Source organism: Lepus europaeus, chromosome 10 (genome assembly GCF_033115175.1).
Source record: "Lepus europaeus isolate LE1 chromosome 10, mLepTim1.pri, whole genome shotgun sequence".
NCBI classification, from domain to species: domain Eukaryota; kingdom Metazoa; phylum Chordata; class Mammalia; order Lagomorpha; family Leporidae; genus Lepus; species Lepus europaeus.
Genome location: NC_084836.1, coordinates 86,976,300 through 86,998,813, shown reverse-complemented (window position 1 = coordinate 86,998,813; position 22,514 = coordinate 86,976,300). Strand labels below are relative to the sequence as shown.

Genomic DNA, 22,514 nt, shown 5'->3' with positions numbered 1-22,514 from the left:
CGCAAATGTTTCCCTGAGTTTTGTGAACAATTTTAGAAAATTACCAAACCTGAAGAGGGGCTTGTGGGAGCTCCCAACTTGTAGCCAAGTCAGAGAGAAATGTAACTTGGGACCCACTTCCTATGTTTGGCTCCTATAGTGCAGCCGGTCTTGTGGAGCTGAGCCCTTTTAAGTTGTGGGTTCTAAAGCTAACTCCATGAGAATTAAACTGAACTGGAGGCCGCACCAGTTGGAATCCGGAGAGTTGGAGAATTGGTTGCTGTGGGAAAACCTATTTGTCACACATTTGATGTTAGAAGTGTTCTGTGATGGCTGAGGAAAACAGAATTTGTCTTCCATGCTTTATTTCATATTCTTTTAAAATCCCGTTCCTTTCTTTGGAATTAATTAAGATAGTTTAATTATCTTGTTTGAAAACTCTTAGGAGAGAACTAGGAGTCCTTATCTAATCATTCATTAGTTTATTCACTCATTTAAAAAGTACTTGTGGGGGACCAGCACTGTGGCGCAGTGGGTTAATCCTTTGCCTATGGCGCTGGCATCCCATATGGGCACAAGTTCCAGTCCTGGCTGTTTCTCTTCCGATTCAGCTCTCTGCTATGGTCTGGGAAAGCAGTAGAAGATAGCCCAAGTGTTTAGGCCCCTGAACCCACGTAGGAGATCCGGAAGAAGCTCCTGGCTCCTGGCTTTGGATCAGCCCAACTCCAGCAGTTGCAGCCATTTGAGAAGGAACCAGCAGATGGAAGACTTTTCTCTCTGTCTTTCCCTCTCTCTCTAACTCTACCTCTCAAATAAATAAATACAATCTTTTTTTTTTTTTTAATAAAAAAGAGCTTTAGGTCTTTAAAAAAAATAAAATACTTGTAGGGGACTGGCACTGTGACATAGCAGGTAAAGTCTCTGCTGGTGCTCCTGGGAAGGCAGCTGATGATAGACCAAGTCCTTGGGCCTCTGTACCTAGGTGGAAGACTCAGAAGCTCCTGGCTTGAGACAAGCCCAGCCCTGGCCATTGCAACCATTTGGGGGGGTGGGGAGTGGTGGAATCAGCAAATGGAAGATTTCTCTCTCTGCCTTTCAAATAAATAAATAATTTTTTTTTTTTTGACAGGCAGAGTGGATAGTGAGAGAGAGAGACAGAGAGAAAGGTCTTCCTTTTTGCCGTTGGTTCACCCTCCAATGGCCGCTGCGGCCAGCACATCTCGCTGATCCGAAGCCAGGAGCCAGGTGCTTCTCCTGGTCTCCCATGTGGGTGCAGGGCCCAAGGACTTGGGCCATCCTCCACTGCCTTCCTGGGCCATAGCAGAGAGCTGGCCTGGAAGAGGGGCAACCGGGATAGAATCCGGCGCCCCGACCGGGACTAGAACCTGGTGTGCTGGCGCCGCAAGGTGGAGGATTAGCCTGTTAAGCCACGGTGCCGGCCTTTTTTTTTTTTTTTTAAAGTACTTTTGGCTGATTGTACGCAGGCACATTGTTGGGTGCTAAAGAGAAAATAATGAGCAAATACAAAAAATAAAAGGCCTCTGCTCCCACAGAATGTGCAGTGAAGGGGTAGATAAATAGGTGTTGATTTTATTTCCATCTTGGTTCTTATTTCTGTGTCTTCTGGTGTATCTACATGATCTTTCCTTACACTCTTTCTTGCTTTGGGCTCCCCTAAAGTCACATCCTGAGACAAGTATTTGAGAGCAAGTAGTTTATTTGGAAGGAATGGGATGGTAAGGAGTAAAAGTGGGAGGGAAGGAAGTCAATAAAAATTCTTAAAATGTTATTTTTCATTTACTTGAAAGAGCAATGGGGACAGAAACAGATCTTCCATCTGCTGATTCACTTGGCAAATGCCCACAACAGCTAGGGATGGCCAGTCTGAAACCAGGAGCCTAGAACTCCATCTAGGTCTTGCACATGGGAGCCAAGGGTTCAAGCACTTGAGCTATCATCTGCTACCTCCCAGATGTATTACCAGGAAGCTGGAACAGAAATAGAGTAGCCAGGACTCAAACCAGCACATTGATATAGAATGCAGGTGTCATAATAGTGCCTTAACCTGCTGAACCACAATGCCCACCCTACCAATAAAATTGTAATGACTCTCTGCTGTGGCCAGGGAGTGCAGTGGAGGATGGCCCAAGCCCTTGGGCCCTGCACCCCATGGGAGACCAGGATAAACACCTGGCTCCTGCCATTGGATCAGCGCGGTGCGCCGGCCGCAGCGCGCTACCGCGGCGGCCATTGGAGGGTGAACCAACGGCAAAAGGAAGACCTTTCTCTCTGTCTCTGTCTCTCACTGTCCACTCTGCCTGTCAAAAATAAAAAATAAATAAATAAATAAGTAAATAAATAAATTGTAATGAGATTTCTGCAGTTGACTACTGGAGCTCAATCCTACTAGGTACCCTCTGAGAAATTCTACAGAATATTCTCTGTGAATCAGCCCAGTAGGGGCAAGGCAACTGAGGACTTTCATTGGTTGAGAGCTGCTCTTAGGAGCATTAACTCCTTAGTACTTCTGATCTGCTTTTCTTGTCACCAACAGTGCTCCTGCAGCCAGAGTACATCTTCAGGCAGAGGAATGCAGGGCTTGAGACAGGAAGCCAAGGACAGCAAGGGAAATGTCCCCAGAAGATGCCAGGGACCTTAGAACTGTGCAGAGGGCACATAGGTAGCACACTGATGGTATTTGCTACAAACACTGTCCATCTGGACCAGGGAGCTATCCTTGGGGGCACATAAAAGTGAGTGGCAGGAAGAGAAAGAATGAGAACATCAGAGAGTGTGGAAAGTGAGCACAGCTCAGAGAACATTCAGAATAGTACTGGTTAATAGTATTGATTGATCACAATGCATTCCATTCTGAGATGTAAGTGAATCGCATGGCAAGATTAATGATGTCTTTCAGGGTTTTGCATGCTGATCAGATTTTCTTTATGAAGGTTTGTAACACGACTTTTAACAATATTTTCCCCCAAAAGTTGTAGTGTGTGTGTGGTGTGTGTGTGTGTGTGTGTACCATTCTCAACCCTATAGTTCAGCTGCTGGATGCAGGAAAACAGGGAATTTTCCATACTTGGATTGGGCAGTGGGAAAAACAGCTCTCGTGGACTGGGCTCTGGATTGGAAAGTACAAACAAATCATCAGACTTCTCTTGCATCATGATGGGTCACTCTTCTACCAATTAGTCTCCTACATATTATTATGCAAAAAGAGCATCTTCTCTTTCCAAGATTGGATTTCTAATATCAAAGTTGCCTTCCTATTTCTTTAGAATTGGGAAATACCGGGCTCAGTAATGTAATACAGGGAAAACCCTTCCAAACCACCCCACTATTCAGGTAATGTTCTAAAAGTCACTGATTGGAGACTTGTGGCCTGGAAAACTAATGGCTTTAAAGTTTTTAAATTTGGGGCCAGTGCTGCGGCATAGTGGGTAAAGCCACCACCTGCAGTGTCGGCATCCCATATGGGTGCCAGTTTGAGTCCCTGCTGCTCCACTTCTGATACAGCTTTCTGCTATGGCCTGGGAAAGCAGTGGAAGATGGCCCATGTCCTTGGGCCATCCGGTGGGAAACTTGGAAGAAACTCCTGGCTCCTGGATTCAGATTGGCTCAGCTCCAGCCATTGTAGCCATTTGGGGAGTGAAGCAGCGGATGGAAGACCTCTCTCTCTCTCTCTCCTTCTCTCTGTGTAACTCTTTCAAGTAAATAAATAAATCTTTAATAAATAAAGTTTTTAAATTTTATATTATGTTTTCCTACTTTAAAATATATGATTAGAAAAACCCATCTTTCCACAAACTTTTGCAAGTTTTCTGGCCATGAATATTATCTTCTTTTTTTAAAAAAAAGATTTACTTATTTACCTGAAAGTCAGAGTTACACAGAGAGAGAAGGAGAGGCAGAGAGAGAGAGGTCTTCCATCCGATGGTTCACTCCCCAGATGGCTGCAACAGCCGGAGCTGTGCCGATCCGAAGCCAGGAGCCAGAAGCCTCCTCCAGGTCTCCCACGAGGGTGCAGGGGCCCAAGGGCTTTGGGGCCATCTTGTACTGCCTTCCCAGGCCATAGCAGAGGGTTGGATTGAAGAGGAGCAGCCGGGACTAGAACCGGCACCCACATGGGATGCCAGCGCTTCAGGCCAGGGCGTTAACCCACTGTGCCACAGCGCTGGCCCCCATGAATATTATCTTGACTTTAATTTTTAACAGCCTCAGTAAGGTTTACCCAAAAATTCCTCCAAGTCATTCCAGGCTCTTCTACCCCCTTGGACTGTTCCCCACATCACTTAGCAAAGAGAATACATTGATCTGCTGCTGATGTACTGAAGGTCTCTAAAGAAATTAACTACTAATACAGATAAAGAAAGGTAATAATATTCAACTGCTATCTTTACTCTAGCAAGCAAATCAGACCAGGACAATGACTCCTGAGCAATCTGAATTAATCTTCATGTCAAGAAAGCAGGAAGACTTGAGTTCCTACAATAGCTATGGGGCTTGGGCCCAGCAAACCAACCAACTAAAGATAATGGCCCTACCAGTACAAGGCAGCTGTGACTTGGTAAGTGCACAGGCCTAGAATGATAATGAGTTAGGCTGAGTAATTTACACGTTACACAAAGATCTGAAACCAAGCAGGAAGAGGGATTGATGCTATGGGAAAGAAAGGGAATTGCTTCTTAAAGCCTCACATACATTTCACAATTAAGTGATGTGATTGTCTTAGTTTAGGTTTCCCCAGAAAATGATCATGAGACAAGAATGTGACTGTAAGGAGTTTATTTGGTGGGCTCTCAAGAAATACAGGTAGGAGAGAAGCTAGTCTAGGGTGGTTGACAAGAAAGTTAGAACCATGGGTCACTGTAGAACACGTACCTCTGAGTTTTTCCACCCAAAGCACAAGGGAGTGGGATATTTATCCACAACTCCCGGCAGTCATTGGTTGAGGAATGCTTTACAGGTGGTGGGCATTAATTCTCTGCCCTTCTAATCTGCCATGTAATAAGTAGAATCAGTAGAGAAACTGCTTGGAGAAACAGATGCAGGTGCTTGTAGTTAGCAACTTTGCATGCCAACAATGAGAAGACCTGAGGGGATTGGGGCAGAGTACCTACAACATCTGCAATGATTAGGGACTTTGTTCTGGATACCCCAGTCTTGAATCCAATAAATAAAGCACTGAGTTCTTACCGTGTCCAAGCAGTTTGCCAAGAACCTGGGAAATACATGGCCTCGATCTCAGGAGCTTGCATTGTGTGAAGAGAGAAGACTCCATCATTAGGGACTCTACCATGTTCCAGGCATTTTCCTGGAGTTAGTGTACCTCATCTTCCCAGACACTGAGAGGGGGGATTTTTTTTTTTTATTTATTTTTAGCATAACATCTGAGAGAGAAAGAAGGAGTCTACTAATTCACTCCCTAAGTGTCTGTAACAGCCAGGGCTGGGCTGGCAAGACCCAAACCATGAGCCAAGAACTCCATGTGGGTCTCCCACGTGGGTGGCAAGGACCCAAGCAACATCTGCTGCCTCTCAGGGTATGCATTAGCAGGAAGCTGGATCAGAAGCAGGGGTGGAACTCTATCCCAGGCACTCCACTGTGGGATTCAGACATCTTAAGCAGTGGCTTAATCCACTGTGCCACAACACTGACCTGAGGGGATTCTTCTGTTTTATAGACTTGTCATGTGGCAATCAGATTACTTCTTCAGAGTGGTATAGCCATTAACAGAGTATGATTGAAAGCAGAATTACAGTATCGTAATGCTAGTTGATGAACAGTATCAGCTTCTACAAGAAATTATTACCGAACAAGGTAGGTTCTTGGCCTGATGGGTATAAAGACTAATCTGTGACCCTTCCTTTTGGGAAAAGGAAAGCTTTATTGTGAGGCTGACCAGGAGGTAAAAACCAAATCTGTCTCTCAGATCAGCCTTGGAAAAGAGTTTATTATAGCAACTTTGGGGATGGAGAAGAGAAGAAATAAATATTTGTTGCCTTAAGCCACAAATTTACTGGTAATTTTTAGAGTAGCAATAAAAAGCCAATACACTGTCTCCTCTCAAGGTCATTCGAGGCCACTTCCTTTCCTTGTGTCCTTTTTCTGGTCCTTGGGAAATGGACATTGTTAGTAGACATGCAGCTCCCTCAAAGAGCAGACTATTTTCTCCTGCTCTTGTTATTACTCTCTCCCAGGCTGTAACCTTCACCTCTTTTCATCAAGTTTGTGTGTAATATCCCAATGCACTATGTCTCCCAAACTCCAAGAGCCATAGGTCAAGTTCCCCAAGAGGCTCCCTTATAGCCCTTCTCCTTTGGCTGAAGTAGGGGGTGGGGTTTGACAGAAGGCCCATACGTGAGGAGGTTGGGTCAGCCTGCCACTCCCATCCCAGGCCCAGGATGCCATGAAGAACTGTTGTTCCTTAGAGCTAAATTACAGCTCACAGGGTCATTCCTACAGAACTGATTTGTGCAATGTTTCTCAGGGATCTGTCTGTATTCCTACCTTCCCCCAATTCTCTGTTCTCACCTTAGTTTCGTCTATAGGAGCCAAGAAACCCAGCTTGTCCTCTTGAAAAGGGAGAGGTTGTTATAAGAACATGAAAATGGGTGCTCTTTATATCTCTACCTGAGGACTAGATCATGAGACAACAAGTTGTACGAGTCTAGGTGACCACTTTGCAGCATCCCTTAAGTGGTCCTCTACTATGCAGGAAGTCTGAAGTGGTTCCTCTAGCATCCTAGGGTTCCAAGTCCTGTTCATGTTCTATCATGGGTCAGTGTGGGAAATCTGCAACAGACTTTTGATTTGGATGAGGAAATTTTTTATTTAACAATGATAGTGTGCAGTAAACTGGTTCCCAGGAGCAGGTTTTCCTATAATCCAGGTCCTACTGGTGGTGATTTCTAAGCAAGAAGATGAGCATGACAATAATTAGGTCAATCACAAAAAAATCCCAGTATGGTCCGAGGGTGTTGTCCAGTTTCATCCATTTCCATTTCATTGTGAACTGCTGGTAAGAGACATTTGGTTAAAAAACAAATCCAAGCCTACCACTTGCCTCAGATCCATCATCTCTTCCCAAGCCCACCATAACCACACATCCTCTCCCCCATTCCCCTTGCTTCCCTCAGTCTAGAAGACATGATCTTTACTTGCTTATACCTCCCACAGGGAGCTTAACCTTTAGAATAACCCCAAAGATTTATGGGTTAAATTTCTACATTTTTCAAACTCCAGCTCTTTGTGATATCACTTACCACCTGTCATCTGCTTACCAGTGTCAGATTTTGATGGCAAGAACTATGAACAAGTATATATAGCACATGTTGCTTGACTTAAAACTTCTAACCTAGTATGCGCTGAAAAGAATATCTGTCAAATGAACTTGGTGGTTGTATTACAAAGCTTCAACACATACTCAATATAACAAGCAAAAAATTGCTCTGTGTGGTAAATCTGAGACTTCGAATTCTACCTATCAAAGAAAAGTAGCTCACAAAAAGACTCCCCTGTTGGGTCTTGTCATTTTGAGCCTCAGTGCTGCTCACTGGAGTTCTCAGAGATTTGGGATCTACTCGAGACAAACTTACGTTAAAAAACAGGATGTCTCGGAGGAAATGCATCGTTTCCAGTTTCATGAGGGCAAAGAACACAGGAATGTGAGCATCTGGACTTGTTTCAGCAGCCATGTCATATAATCTCCTGGCCAAGTGAATGTCCTAGAAGTAGAAGAATAGCCCATAGTCAGGTGTAGATTCTTTAAGAACAAGTAAATAGAGACCATTGTTTGAAATATCACTTATATTTGGTACATAGAGTGACTCCCCAAAGATGCTTATTTCCTTGTCCCTGGAACGCATATAAATATGACATGTTTCATGCCAATGGGAATTTAACAAATTTAATTTAAGTAAAAGCCCTTAAAATAAAGAGATAATCCTTGACCCTATATAATCATATGACCTTTAAACAGAGAGGTATGTCAGGGTTTGAGAACAAAAGAAAGACATCCTACACATGGAAGGAACCTTAATTCACCATTGCTAGAGTAGGCCGCATGGAAAGAGTGAGAAGGAACTCAAACAGCCAGCAAGGAAAGGGAACCACAGCCCTAAAACCTCAAGAAACTGAATTCAGTCACCCTAAAGGAGCCTGCAAGTGAATTCTTCCCCATAGCCGCTGGTAACAAATATGGCCATGATTTTAGACTTGTGACACCCTAAGCAGAGAACCCAGCAAACCACTTGGGTTTTTAACCTACAGAAACTAAGATAATTGTGCTGTTTTAAGCCACTAAATTTGTGGTAATTTGTTATGGCAGTCATAAACTCCTAACACAACCTTCAAAAAGCATATTTGGATATCCCCTGACCAGCTCCTACCTGTGATTCCCATGAAAGGGCAGAGGACATCAGTACTTTATAGTACAGTCCCATAAGACAAAAATGTAGTCACTAATAGTCATTTTCGATTTCTAATTATTTTCATAGTACTCATCATACGTGAAGTTACAAAATTTGTTCATTTGTCTATTTCCAGGTCCTTAAAGACAGGACGTGGACTGTGTGTTCACTCATGAATTCTAGGTGCTTACTGAAGTGCATAGTACTTTAATAAACTGTTTTAGGTCTGTAATAAACTGTTAGTACTTTAATCAACTGTTTTAGTTGGTCATTCCAAATGAAAAATATTACTGTATTTTTAGAAATGTTTAAAATTTCATTCCATTATGCCAAGGCAGATAAAAAAAAAAAAAAACTTAGTTTTTACCTTGAACCAACTTATAGTTCGTTTTGTTTGCTTCATATTTGCTCTGTGCCCAAACAATAGTGAAAAGGCTAAGTAGTATCGCTTTTGAAGTCCAGAGTGGGTCCCAGAACTGTGTTTTGCTTGGGTGCCCATGGATTATTTTCAAAAGAAATAGAAGATAAAAAGAGATTTTTCACACTTGGTGGTCATCTAACTTCCTCTGTCTTTCCTGCTCCATCACCCAGGCTTCAACAGTTGTGAATCCTTGAGGCCTGTACTAAACCTGTTTTCCTAGGTTGTGTCTTCTCTCAGCTGTATTCTGCTTGTCATTGCTTAAAAATTTTCCAAAGCTTTGCATCTTGCAAAGTGATTTGTTGGAGAAAGAGGAATGTCCTACCTTAAAATACTTAAAATTCATAAGATTGTTTGGAACAAATCTTCCTGGCAACAGAGAAAATAGGCATTATAAAAACTCTAATTTGTGGGCCGGCGCCATGGCTCAACAGGATAATCCTCCACCTAGTGGCGCCGGCACACCAGGTTCTAGTCCCGGTCGGGGCGCCAGATTCTGTCCCGGTTGCCAGCTCTCTGCTATGGCCCGGGAGTGCAGTGGAGGATGGCCCAAGTATTTGGGCCCTGCACCCTATGGGAGACCAGGAGAAGCACCTGGCTCCTGCCTTCAGATCAGTGCAGTGCGCCGGCCGTGGCGGCCATTGGAGGGTGAACCAACGGAAAAAGGAAGATCTTTCTCTCTGTCTCTCTCTCACTGTCCACTCTGCCTGTCAAAAAAAAAAACAAAACAAAAAAAAACTCTAATTTGTGTCTCTAATTCCAACAAATTTAGTGGGTGTTCATTTGAAAGCACCCTGTGGATTAACATGGGTGTGTCAACCCCATGCATGAAAGGCATATTGACTTGAACAGGACATTCAGGGAAAAGCAGCTTTTGTCGATATCTTACTCAGTCACTTTTAAATGAATAGTTACTCATTTAAATGAATAGTTCCTGTAGACACAAGCATCACAAATCACTTAGTTTATAATAAAAAATAGTGAGATGTACCATTAAAGTGGGATGAACCCAACCACTTGCCCAGAAGACCTCACAATTTGCAGTGATGTGGGGTCAGATGTGAAAGTCTTTAAGATTCCAAGAGAAACTCATGAATGCTCCTGGCTCATTGGGGAAACATATATGTATATAATATATATATATAAACATATTATATATATATAATTTAATTAAAAGGCAGAGAGAAATAGAAGGAGATCTCCCAAATGCCCACAAAAGTGGGGCTGGGCTGAAGCCAGGAGCTGGCATTAGCAGGAATTTGAAGTTGGGAGCAAAGCTGGGCTTTGCACCCAGGCAGTCCATATGGATTGTTAAGTGGCAGACCTGGGACTCAAATCCAGATAGTCTGATTCTGGCCCACTCACTTAAGTGCTAGGCCATAAAAACATACTACTACACAATAATTTATATAACATGTCAGGGCTGGCACTGTGGCACAGCAGGTGAGGCTGCCGCCTGTAGTGCCGGCATCCCTTGTGGGCACCGGTTTGAGTCCCGGCTACTCCACTTCTGATCCAGCTCTCTACTATGGCCTGGGAAAGCAGTGGAAGATGGTCCAAGTCCTTGGACCCCCTGTACCCACATGGGAGACCAAGAGGAAGCTCCTGGCTCCTGGCTTCTGATTGACTCAGCTCCAGCCATTGTGGCCATCTGGGCCATCTGAACCTGTGGATGGAAGACCTCTCTTTCTCTGCCTCTGCCTCTCTGTAACTCTGCCTTTAAAATGAATAAATCGCAAAAAATATTTATATAACATGTCCCAAGTAGTATCTTAACTGGTATACCAAATGCTTGTCCATAGGGTAACACATAAAAAAGAATTTTATTACCATAGAATTCACATTTTTTTAACTTATTTAGTAAAGCTCCCAAATAAGTCAAATAAAAAATTTACTCCTGTTAGTGTTTTGACAATTCCCAGGATTTATTAATTAGGAAGTTCATTGCACACCTAATTCACTTAGATTTAACTCCTGTTTGGTACATTTGAGTTTATTTTGCTTTAAATTAAGTGATTCAAGGGGTCATGTAAACCAATCTACAGTTTTTTCTTAAAAAAAAAAAAAGAATGCTTCCAACTAAAATGTCAGGTGTGCCTGAGTACTGCTCAATGTTCAGATGTTCAAAATAGTTTCTAAAATTCAAAGATGCAGAATTCTCCATAAATAAAGTAGTTTGTTGATGACAATTGTTCAATTGCACAATGCAGAAGTTTTTGAACCCCAAATCTTTGGGAGGCATTATAATTCTCTTTTACCAAGATAGAGTATGTTAACTAAAATGTAGTTTTAAAAATAATTTATTCTTGGTTTTCTTATTATAAATAAATCATGTTAATTAGAGGAAATTTTTGAACAGACAGAACTGAACAAATGAAGCTAAAACCCACCCACAATCCCACTGCACAGAGAAAATCACTGATAATATTTTATATCCATTCTTCCAACATTTATAATGCATATTCATGTGTATATATACTTATAACAATTTATTTATATATTTATTTATTAGAGACAGAGAGAGAGAGAGCAAGCTCTTGTTCACTTCTCAAATGCCTACAACATCCAGTATGGGCCAGTTGAAGCCAGGAGCCTGGTCTCCCAAGTGGGTGGCAGGAACCCAACTACTTGAGCAAATACTGCTGCCACAGGGGTCTATATTAGCAGGAAACTACAGTCAGGAGCTGGACCTGGGGCCTGGTATGTGGCACAGAAGGTTGAGCTGCCTCTGTGATGCCAGCATCCCATGTCAGAGTGAGTCCTGGCTACTCTGCTTCCCATCCAGCTCCCTGCTAATATATCTGGGAAAGCAACAGAAGATGACCAAGTACCTGGGCCTCTGCTAGCCATCTGAGAGACCCAAATGGACTTTGAGGTTCCAGGCATCATTGTGGCCATCTGGGGGGTGAACCAGCAGATGGAAGATCTCTTTCTATGTCTTTGTTGCTCTGCTTTCAAATAAATAAAATAAATCTTAAAAGAAGAAAAAAAAAAAAAAAAGGGAACTGGAGCCAGAATCAAATGCAGGTACTCTGATATGTAACGCAGGCATCTTGACTGCTAAGCTAAACACCCACCTGCATACTTTCAATTTAGGAAATTTTTACTCTGCATAATATTTTGTTTTCTGCTTTCTCTCTCTCTCTCTCTCTCTCTCTCTCTTTTTTTTTTTTTTTTTTTTTTTGATAGGCAGAGTGGACAGTGAGAGAGAGAGACAGAGAGAAAGGTCTTCCTTTTTCCGTTGGTTCACCCTCCAATGGCCACTGCAGCCGGCATACTGCAGCCGGCACACTGCACTGATCCGAAGCCAGGAGCAGGTGCTTCTCCTGGTCTCCCATGCGGGTGCAGGGCCCAAGCACTTGGGCCATCTTCCACTGCACTCCCGGGCCACAGCAGAGAGCTGGACTGGAAGAGGAGCACCGGGACAGAATCCAGCACCCCAACCGGGACTAGAACCTGGGGTGCCGGTGCCGCAGGCGGAGTTTTAACCTATTGAGCTGTGGCGCCGGCCTGTTTTCTGCTTTCTTAACCCAACAATATGTTTCAAGCAGTATGCTATGACCTAAGATGTTCTTCTAGTGTATTTTTTTAAAAGATTTATTTATTTATTTGAGAGATAGAGTTACAGAGAGAGAGGGAGAGACAGAGAAAAAGGTCTTCCATCCACTGGTTCATTCCCCAAATGGCCGCAACAGCCAGAGCTGGACCCATCCAAAGCCAGGAGCCAGGAGCTTCTTCTGGGTCTCCCATGCTGGTGCAGGGGCCCAAGCATTCAGGCCATCTTCCACTGCTTTCCTAGGCCACAAGCAGAGAGCTGGATTGGAAGAGGAGCAGCTGGGACACAAACCTGTGCCCATATGGGATGCCAGTGCCACAGGTAGAGGCTTAACCCACTACACCACAGTGCTGGCCCCTCTTCCAGTGTATTTTTAATGGTTGCAGAGTGAATTACAATAAAGACTCATTAAATACTTATGTGTGCCAGTCTCCACTATTTCGCTATCATTTAATCCTCATGACAATTCTACAGCGCAATTAATCTTGTTAACTCCACTTTAAAGATGAACCGAGATGCACCACTGAAAGGCTGTCACTTCTCCAAATTCATATGACTTATAAGTGACAAACCTGAAACTCCAATCAAGATAGTCTGATTTTAGCTCACTCTCTAAGCACTAAGCCATATACTACAGAGTAATTTACGTAACATGTCTATTTCATTTTTTTCCTGTAATAAATAAAGCTGTGTGGATACAAAGTATTTTTTTGGCCTCCTTGTATTTCTGATTATTTTATTTCATGAAAGATTATGACCATCTCAAAGAAGTGTGTGTTCTGCCCTGCTGTATTTCAGAGGGCCATTTTAACTATAACTTTAGCCTGTATGTTCCAGAAATATCTTTATTCTGGTGTTTAAAACTTCAGCTTTCATACTCCAAAGGTGGTTATACCAGACAAATGAGAAATAAAAATGCTTTGTTCTATAATTACTTTTATTTTTGACAGGCCTATTTATAATTTAATTAATGGATGCAGCTTAGTCTTCAAGATCAAAACAATTTGTTATCTAGTAAGTCTAAATATAAGTTTGAAACTCGTCTCCAAAGGTCAATTTTTACCCATGTTTTGTCTTACTTTAGCTTTCCTAGTTCTAATCTTCAAATATTCATGGTTTCTTCCACTTAAAAAGATCATCATATGTTCCTCATATTCCATGTTAAAGCATTTCAGACAGGACCTTTAGAGTCCTGAGTCCCTCACTTGAATTAATTGTACCTTCTTAACAAATTTATAATCCTTAAAGATAAAAACAGATTTACTTATTTGAAAATAAAAGAGAGAATCTTCATCATCTGGTTCACTCTCCAAATGCCTGGAACAGCTGGGGCTGGTCTAGGCCTAAGCCAAGAGCCAGGAACTCCATCCAGGTCTTTTATAATGGTGGCAGAAACCGACATACTAGGGCCATCTTTCAGTGCCTTTCCAGGCACATTAACAAGAAGCTGGATTGAAAGTACAGGAGGGGCTGGCGCTGTAGTGGATGCCACCTGCAGTGCTGGCATCCCATATGGGCACCGGGTCCAGTTCCAGCTGCTCCACTTCCAATCCAGCTCCCCGTTATGGTCTAGGAAAGCAGTAGAAGATGGCTCAAGTGCTTAGACCCCTGCACTGCTGTGGGAGACTGGAAGAAGCTCCTGGCTTCAGATTGGCGTAGCTCCGGCCATTGTGGCTATCTGGGGAGTAAACCAGCGGATGGAAGACCTCTCTCTCTCTCTCTCTCTCTCTCTGCGTCTGCCTCTCTGTAACTCTGCCTTTCAAATAAATAAATCTTTTAAAAAATTATATATTAATTAAGGTAATGTTAACATCTGTAACAAATAAATCCCCAAATTTCAGTGGCTTACCAGAATAGAATTTTATTTTTCCCTAATTCAATTTTCCAATGTAGGCATTTCTTGTTGGTAGTAAATTTTCTTCATGAGATGACTGAGGGCTCTAAGCTCCTTCCATCACGTGGTTCTGCAACCCTCTAGCCTCTGTGCCTTCAGATGCGTTCATTTAGTGAAAGAGAAAAGAGACTAAGCAGAAGCTCCATCTACCTCTTAGGGGATTTACTCCAGAAAAGACCCCCTTCACTTTTACTGCCACGCTACTGTTGAGAACAAGTCACATGAGTGCATAGGAAGGTGGACAAATCTACGTCCTGATAAGCAGGTGCACTCCAGTACCATAGGCTAACTGATTAAGGATAGAATATTACAAATCTTTGGTGAAAAGAGCCATCTCTGTCAAACATTTAAAGGGTAAAACTAGAACTGGAGACCTTGAGTAGCCTTCACAACAAGCCTGGGTGAGTGGAAATTCAAAACTGAACTAGGGTTTAGACGGGGGAAATGGCCAGGAGATGATGTACAATAGGTTTGGCTCATGATTAAATTTCTGAAGTACTTCTAAATCAATATAAGTTGAAAGGGAGCTATATAACAACTTCTAGGCTGAATGCTTACATTCCTGAAGTAGTTCAGGTCCTTTCCCAGTTCCTCCCCAGGTATTGCTTTGTGTTCCCAGAACAATGACGCAGTCAGTTCTGGCCTGCAGTTTAAGGAGCTCATTGAACTGACATGGTTCTCAGTGACACTCTCAGGATAACTCATCCTAGTAACAACTCATCACCTTGTAACAACTTCCTTTTCTAAAGACAGAGAGAGCAATGACCCATATTTTTACATTGATTTACCAAGAGTTGACTTATGCCTCACTTTCTTCTGCAGAAGTCTTAAATGGAGAACTTATAAAACATGATTCCATATCATCTTCTTTGATTCTTAGAGAAATGCAAATTATATTACACTCATCCTTCTCCATGGTCTGCCTGAGGATTAACTAATAAAGAGGATACTGAAGAGCTTTGTTGAAGGAATGCTTAATTACTTGCTGACAAATACTGGGGTGGCCTATTCTCCTAACCTCTTTGATTTCATTGAAACAAATTTTGGGCTTTTAATTGTCAGGATATCCATTTTAAGAATTAGAAAAGGCAACACCTTCTTGTTAATTTGACTGTGACACAGCAAGGTTAATAAACGTTGCTCCTGGACACTCCATTATTTTTCTAATTGCTAAACAGAAGGAATTAGTAAAGACCAAGAGCAACAGTCCCTAATTAGCAAAACCTAAAATTCTCATATCCAGATCTGCGATTAGGAGCATTTTTAAATGTAAAGAATTTATGTAGGAAAAAAATATGCTTGCAACTTAGAGACTTATCAAAACTGACTGACTGTCCCTGATTAAGTAGGAACCCTGGCAGAAGAGAATAGGAAGATGACCAGAGAGAAGTTCCAAAGTTTTTTTTTTTTTTTTTTCTGAATGTATGAAATGGATGTTTTAATGACTGCTAGTGAACAAAATGCCTAGAAGACAGAAAGATGGTGACTCCAAGGAGGAACACTAACCTTTCTTACATAAGGGGTCAGCTGGGTGCTGACAGGCTGTGTGTCCTTTCCTGCATTGATGGCCACGTGCCCTGTGAGGATGCCTCTTCCCACACCCAGGGACTCATTGCAGTGAGGATGCAGCTGTCAGGGGGCCCTAATCCTTCTTCCATCACATGGGAGTGGGAGCGCTAATGTGAATTTAACACATGGAATGGAGTCATTGTATCCTTTCTATAGACAATGCTTCTCTCACATTATTACGTTTTGCATGGGGAATGATGAATAAAAGCTTTAATCTTGTTGAAACCTTACTTAGCAGTTACTCAAATTCCCTTCTGATCTAAATAACAATCATTCCACACACTGTTTGACTACAAAGCCTTTCCACAAAGGTTCACTCATTTTATCCTCAAAGGCCGGGGCAGAACAGATATCATTAGTTCTGTTTTACTGATGTGGATGACAGAGGGGTCATGGGGTGGCTAAGAAACATGCAAAGAACTGTCCAATTCTGTCCAGTCCCATTCTCCCACAGATTTTACAAACTCACATAGCTCATACCTGCTAAGAAAGGGGAAAATGGACTGGGGATAACAAAAAAGATCAGCCAAAAGGTAGGCTGCAAGAGAGAAGAGGATAGCAGGGACTTCCACCACGGGATGTTTAGTAACTGAATAAGAAGCCATAGGCTGCAGTGTGCACTATTAGCAACTTTCAGTAATTCTCAATTACTAGCACAATTGGAAGAGAGAAGAGAGCATAAAAAGCCAATAATTTCCACATTATTTGGCTCTAGAAATGCAGCCAGGAGGGGCTGGTGTTGTGGTATACCAGGTTAAGCTGCTGCCTGCAATGATGGCATGCCATATGGGAGGTGGGGGAGGAGGAGAAGAAGAAAGAAGGAGAAGAGGGAGGGGAAGAGGGTGGGAATAGGAAGAGGAAATAGAAGAGGAGGAGGAAGAAATGCAGCCAGGAATACAAACTTTGAAGAGAAACATTTTTGAGCACTAAGAATGACTCAAGCAGAACCTATTCTATGCTTCCATCCCCACAAAACATGAGATAGACAAGCTAGGATAGAAATTTTGGTTCCACCATCGATGAGCACTGCAGACTGGACCCATGACTTCTCTGTACTGTGGTTTCCTGATGCATACACTGAGGACAATTATAGGGTTCATCTCATCTCCTAACAACACCTCATTATTGATATTGAATATACTTTTCTCACCATTTCTCATCCCAATACCATCTTCTGCCTAATTATACTCAGTGCCAAAGGGATTTACCCAATATCACCTTGTAGTGTTAACTTTTTCTTAATCTTCTCAAGATTCATTAAGAGAAAAAGGAGATCCATTCTCTTGGGCCTTTCTAGAGGGCCCAGGATAGTATCATGTATATAGTGGGTGTATCCAGTTCCTCCTTGTTACCAAGAATTTGTGAAAATTTGAAAATGTGGAAATTTTAGTGGAAAAAAAGGCCTGGAGGTAGGGCTCACTGGAAAAAGTATGTGCTAGAAAAAGTAGAAACTTATGAATCAAATTAGATTAGACTAGCAGCCTTCTACTCATTAATTACATCTTTGGCAAAAATGCAGAAAACATTATCTACCTCATAGGGTTTATATGAGTGTAAGTAATATAGGTTTGGAGTAGTAGTATGTGTTGGGACATAAGAGAGACTTCAGAAGATGCTGTCTTTTCCTTCCTTCCTCTTCAGGGTTGTGGACTATTCAGCCCATTGGGTAATATAAGACCCATGAAATTATTCGGTCTGGCCCTGCCACGGCAACCACAGATGGGTCTTGAAATTCAACAAATCTGTACCAGGCTTTCAGTTGATAGCTTTGTATGCCTGTGAATGATGTTATAAATATCCAAGAGACCCTTGGTAGGAAAAAGGTTCCCCACCCATGCTCTACATTGATGACATTAATGAAATTTAAAACATTTATAAATTTTCCCTTCCCACACAAGTTTGAACCACTACCAACACAATTACCTTTGTAATACCCAAGCCATGTTCATACATATAGGCCAGATTGAACATGGCTTGTGCACTGTGGTACTTGTCAGCTGCAATGCTGTAATGTGTGGCTGCTGTTTGATAGTCTTTCTTGGTCCCATAGCCATAGTAATGGTAATCTCCAAGTTTTACTCTAGCAAATGCATTACCTGATGGAAATATTTGAAAAAAAAAGTCATAACTCAAATGATTCTTGTATAGTTCCCTGTAAGTCAACCTAATGACCTTTAAAAATTGTGTGTGTGTGTGTAAAAAAAAAAGCCACTCAGAATCCTAGAATCAGACTAGATGTACTTTATGGATTATAAAGTATAACAATGCTAGATAGCTGCCTTTACTGTGGGATAATACCTGTGATACAATACATATGTTCTTAACAAATAATTAGAAATTCTACCTTTTAAATCCATTTTTTTGAAGGTAAGTCAACTCTTGGGAAGTTGGATCATACCCCTGCCACTCTAAGATTTCATTCCTGAAGCTCTACTCTTCTGCATCACCAGTTTCTCCCTCTTTCCCAGACCAAGCCCATCAGTTATTCAAACATGTTCAGGTATTTCCACATACTCTTCAACCCAACCCACGCCAGCTTAGCTTCTGGCAGCTCCCCTGAACCTACTTCCAAGGTATTTGATGACCTCTATTCACCAAATTCATTGGCTACTTCCCTGTCCTCATTTTTTTTGGACTTCTGAGAAGCATTGGAATATTTGGACCCATCTGCCCAAGCACATTCTTCACTTGACACCAATGGCATTACTTTCTTGTGATGTCCCTCTTACTTCATAGGCTTCTGATTTTTAAACTCTTGTCTGACTCCTCTACACAGTTGCTACTTTAAAAAATATTTGTTTATTCATTTATTTATTTGTTCTCATCAGTTCTAAAGTTTGGAATGCCAAGGGCTTGTTCCTAACTCCTTTTTCCCCTTTCATCTTTCTCTTCTCTCTCTCCTCCTCGCTCTCTCTCTTCCTCTATCACTCTCCTCCATCTCAAGGAGACCTTATCTAGTACCATGGATAGTTTTATGTTAATTATTCCTGAATTTATATCTACTGTCCTATCTCTCCTTGAGGCCCAGACTCTTATTTTATTTCTTTATTTATATCTCAAACCTAAAATACCTAATGAGATTTCTTATCATCCTTTACTCCTTCCCTCAAATAAAATCCTCAGTTTCTTCCCTATTTCAACACTAGTACCACCATTATTCGTATACTAAATCTAGGGGAATTAATTCTTAGTTCTTTTTCTCTCACCTTCACTATCCAATTCATAAGCAAATTCCATTGGGTCTACCTCCAAAATACATCTATCTTGACATCTCCACCATCTATTTCAAGCACAGAATATTAAATACCCTTAGATTTTCTTTTTACTATTTTAAATACCTTTGCTAAACTTTTTAAATTAGTATTTGAAAGGCAGAGTAACACACAGAGAGGAAGAGACAGAACTTCCATCTTTTGGTCCATACCCCAAGTGACTACAACAGCCATAACCAGGTCAGATAGAAGTCAAGAACCAGAAACTCCATCTAGGTCAACCACATGGGTGGCAGAAACCCAAGTACTAGAGTCCTCATCTGCTGCCTTCCAGGGTGCACATTAGCAGGAAGCTGGATCAGTAGTGGTGGAGGGGCTGGCATTGTGGCGTAGTGTGTAAGGAAGAGGAGTGAGGAGGAGGAGGAGCAGGAGGAGGAGAAGAACTGAATCCCAGGCACTCTGATATGAGATGTGTGTATCTTAAGTGGTGGCTTAAACTGCTGTGTCATAGTACCCACTCCATAAACTGTTCTATGTCTACTTTCTTTTTCTAAAGATTTAGTGGGGCCAGCACTGTGGAGTAGCAGTGCAGGCATCCCATATGGGTGCTGGTTGGAGTCCTGGCTGCTCCACTTCTGATCCAGCTCCCTGCTGATGTACCTGGGACAGCAGTGGAGGATGGCCCAAATCCATGGGTCCCTGACCCACGTGGGAGACATGGAAGAAGCTCCTGGCTCCTGGCTTCGGATCGGCTCAGCTCCAGCCATGTGGCCATTTGGGGAGTGAACCAGCAGGTATAAGACCTCTCTCTCTCTCTGTCTCTCCCTCTCTTTCTGTAACTCTTTCAAATAAATAATATAAAAATTATTATAAATAATAAAATATTATTAAATAAATTTATAATAAATAAATTTTATTTTATTTATTTGAAAGAGTTACAGAGAGAGAGGGAGAGACAGAAAGAAACAAAGATATAGAGAGAGGTCTTCCATTTGTTGGTTCACTTCCCAAATGGCCACAACCACTGGGGCTGGGCCAGGCTGAAGCCAAGAGTCAGGAGCTTCTTCTGGGTCTCCCACATGGGTGGCAGGGACCCAAATACTTGGGCCATCTTCTGCTGCTTTCCCAGACTGGGAGCTGGATCGGAAGAGAAGTGGTAGAGACTTGAATCAGTGCTCATATGGGATGCTGTTGCTGCAGGCAGTGGTTCAACATGCTGTGACACAACGCTGGCCCTGTATGTCTATTTTTCAATACATCTTCCACTTAATATCCAGGGTGATAATTTTAAAATGTCAAAATCAAATCCCATTATTGCCCTGTGTAAAATCCCCCAATGGCTTCATTTTGCACTTGAAATAAAATCCAGACTCTTTGCCTGACCTACAAGTCATGTTAATCTGTGTCCTGTCTCTTCAACTAACCTCATTGTATGTGCTTTCTTATTTTGTCAGTTATCTCCTAGAGGTCTTGTCTAACTATGTTATCTAAAGTATCTCCTTGGCCCCCATGCTACTAGTCATCTATTCCATCTCCATGTGTTATTACATATCACTATTATCTTGTTTGCTGACTAGTGTATTTTCTCTCTTCCCCATGATGGCTCCATGAGCTCCCTAGGAGCTGCAATTAGGAAAAGAACTTTGAGGTTCTTAATCATTTATATAGTCCAAAAGCTAACATGGTACTTGATAAATATTTATGGAATGAATGGATAGATATGGTAGGAAACTTGGGAAAATGCTTTCCCATGATGTTACATAGTTTAGAATATTACTTTTTAACAAACATGGATATGTCAAATAGGAAGTCATGAGATGTTTTAAAAATGAGATTTTAGTCTTTGGAGGGCACTTAGAATTACCTCTAAGGAGCTCCTTGGATCTGCAATTCCATTTACTAGGAGAATGATGATTGAAAAGATAAGAGGACATTCATGAACTCATTCATCTCTACTGTAGCCAACCCTTCTAGCACAGTTTAGCCTTACTTAGAAAACACAGAAAGTACCTAGTGAGGTATGGTCTGAAGTGTATCATTAAGTGATACAGGACTCCTTTCAAAATTTTCTCCCAATTTGGGCTAGTTCATCACTTATATTCCTATGGGATTTATTTCTCTAGATACTGAAGTTCTTATAATCTTTTAGAATCTCATATTAAAATGCAGATACTTCTAATAGATGTAGTACTATGAGCCATCTTGAGCCATCTTTAGCTGAGAACTAAATTTTGACATAAAATCCTGAAGCTGAGAAAGATATTGGTTATTGGGATTTGCTTCCCGGATTCCTCAAACTGTACAGGTAACTGGGAGCAAAGACTTATAGGGATGGGTTCCAGGAGAGCATCCTGGAGATGCCTGGTGACGTGGGAGGCATGTAGAGCTCTAGGGAGAAGCCCACTCCATCTCTGATTTTGTCCAAAGCTGCCCTCCTTTGACCCTGGATTCCTTCTGGGTCATAACTACAAATGGAAAGGACATTTCTGTGCATTTTCAAGATTTACAGGCTATAAGCAGAATCCTTGAAGTCTCTAAGATGGAAAGCAGTGAAAAAGCTGGTTCGTGTGAGGATTCAGTTCTAGCCTAATGAGGAGGACTAACTGTGGGGCAGGTGGGGATTCTGACAGGCTCCCGAGGGGATCAATTTATAGGGAAGAGATTTGTATTTCAATTCACAGTCACAGTGTGGTGAATGACTCCTGACCATTCAGCACCCTCTTCACAGCAGCAGCTTCTAAAAGGAGCATGACAGTGAATAACTGGAAATTTTCATTATTAGATTTCCTAATCCCAAGTGAGCCACTCAGTAGCCCTATCTTTGGGGATACTAATGCTTAACCTCTCTGGTGACACATAATTATTTTTAGTGGTCTGACTTTTTTATATTGGGGAATTCTGTTTAATATTAAAATCCTCTCATTTTATATGTCTCTTTTCCTCAGTGTAATTTCTACACCATTTCCTGGCTTGGAATAAACCCGCTTTTGTTGCAGTTGAGCTGATTTTCCATGGCTTAGAGATTGCTGGCATTGTTTCCTCACTCCAAATAAGGTCTTTATTGCATTTTAGAAAACACAGACCTTTTTAAAGGGAATTTCTCACTAAAATCACATTGATGGGTTGCTGCTGCATTACCAGCTCTGCTGGATCTCAGAAGGCACCACTGTGACTATTTCCCCTGCCTCATATTAGCATCAGATGAGAATCATTTTTTATCCTATTCACTTCCTGGGAAAAGGGATGATTTGGCCTCATCATGAGATGATTTTAAGAAACCTAATTGGAAACAAAATTGCTTTCTTATTGCAAGAGAGTTCCTCATATATCCAAATGCCAACTGTGACAGCTTTGCAATATCTCTCTGCTTTTAATAATATAATTTTAGGGGAAAAAATAGAAAAGTTACTCAAATGCCATTTTCCATTGCTTTCCCCACCAATGCTGTTTTATATTCACCACACGTGAT

General features: G+C 41.8%; 1 protein-coding gene across 1 annotated transcript in view; it reads right to left on the bottom strand.

The window, feature by feature from the left end:
• Positions 1-6,880: 6,880 nt before the first annotated feature.
• SEL1L2 (SEL1L2 adaptor subunit of SYVN1 ubiquitin ligase) overlaps positions 6,881-22,514 on the bottom strand; it is a 69,090-nt gene continuing 53,456 nt past the window's right edge. The window contains exons 17-19 of the mRNA XM_062202274.1: positions 17,757-17,929; positions 7,584-7,712; positions 6,881-7,000 (exon numbers count right to left, since the gene is read on the bottom strand). Coding sequence (XP_062058258.1) covers positions 6,881-7,000; positions 7,584-7,712; positions 17,757-17,929 — 422 coding nt within the window. The remainder of the gene's footprint in view (positions 7,001-7,583; positions 7,713-17,756; positions 17,930-22,514) is intronic.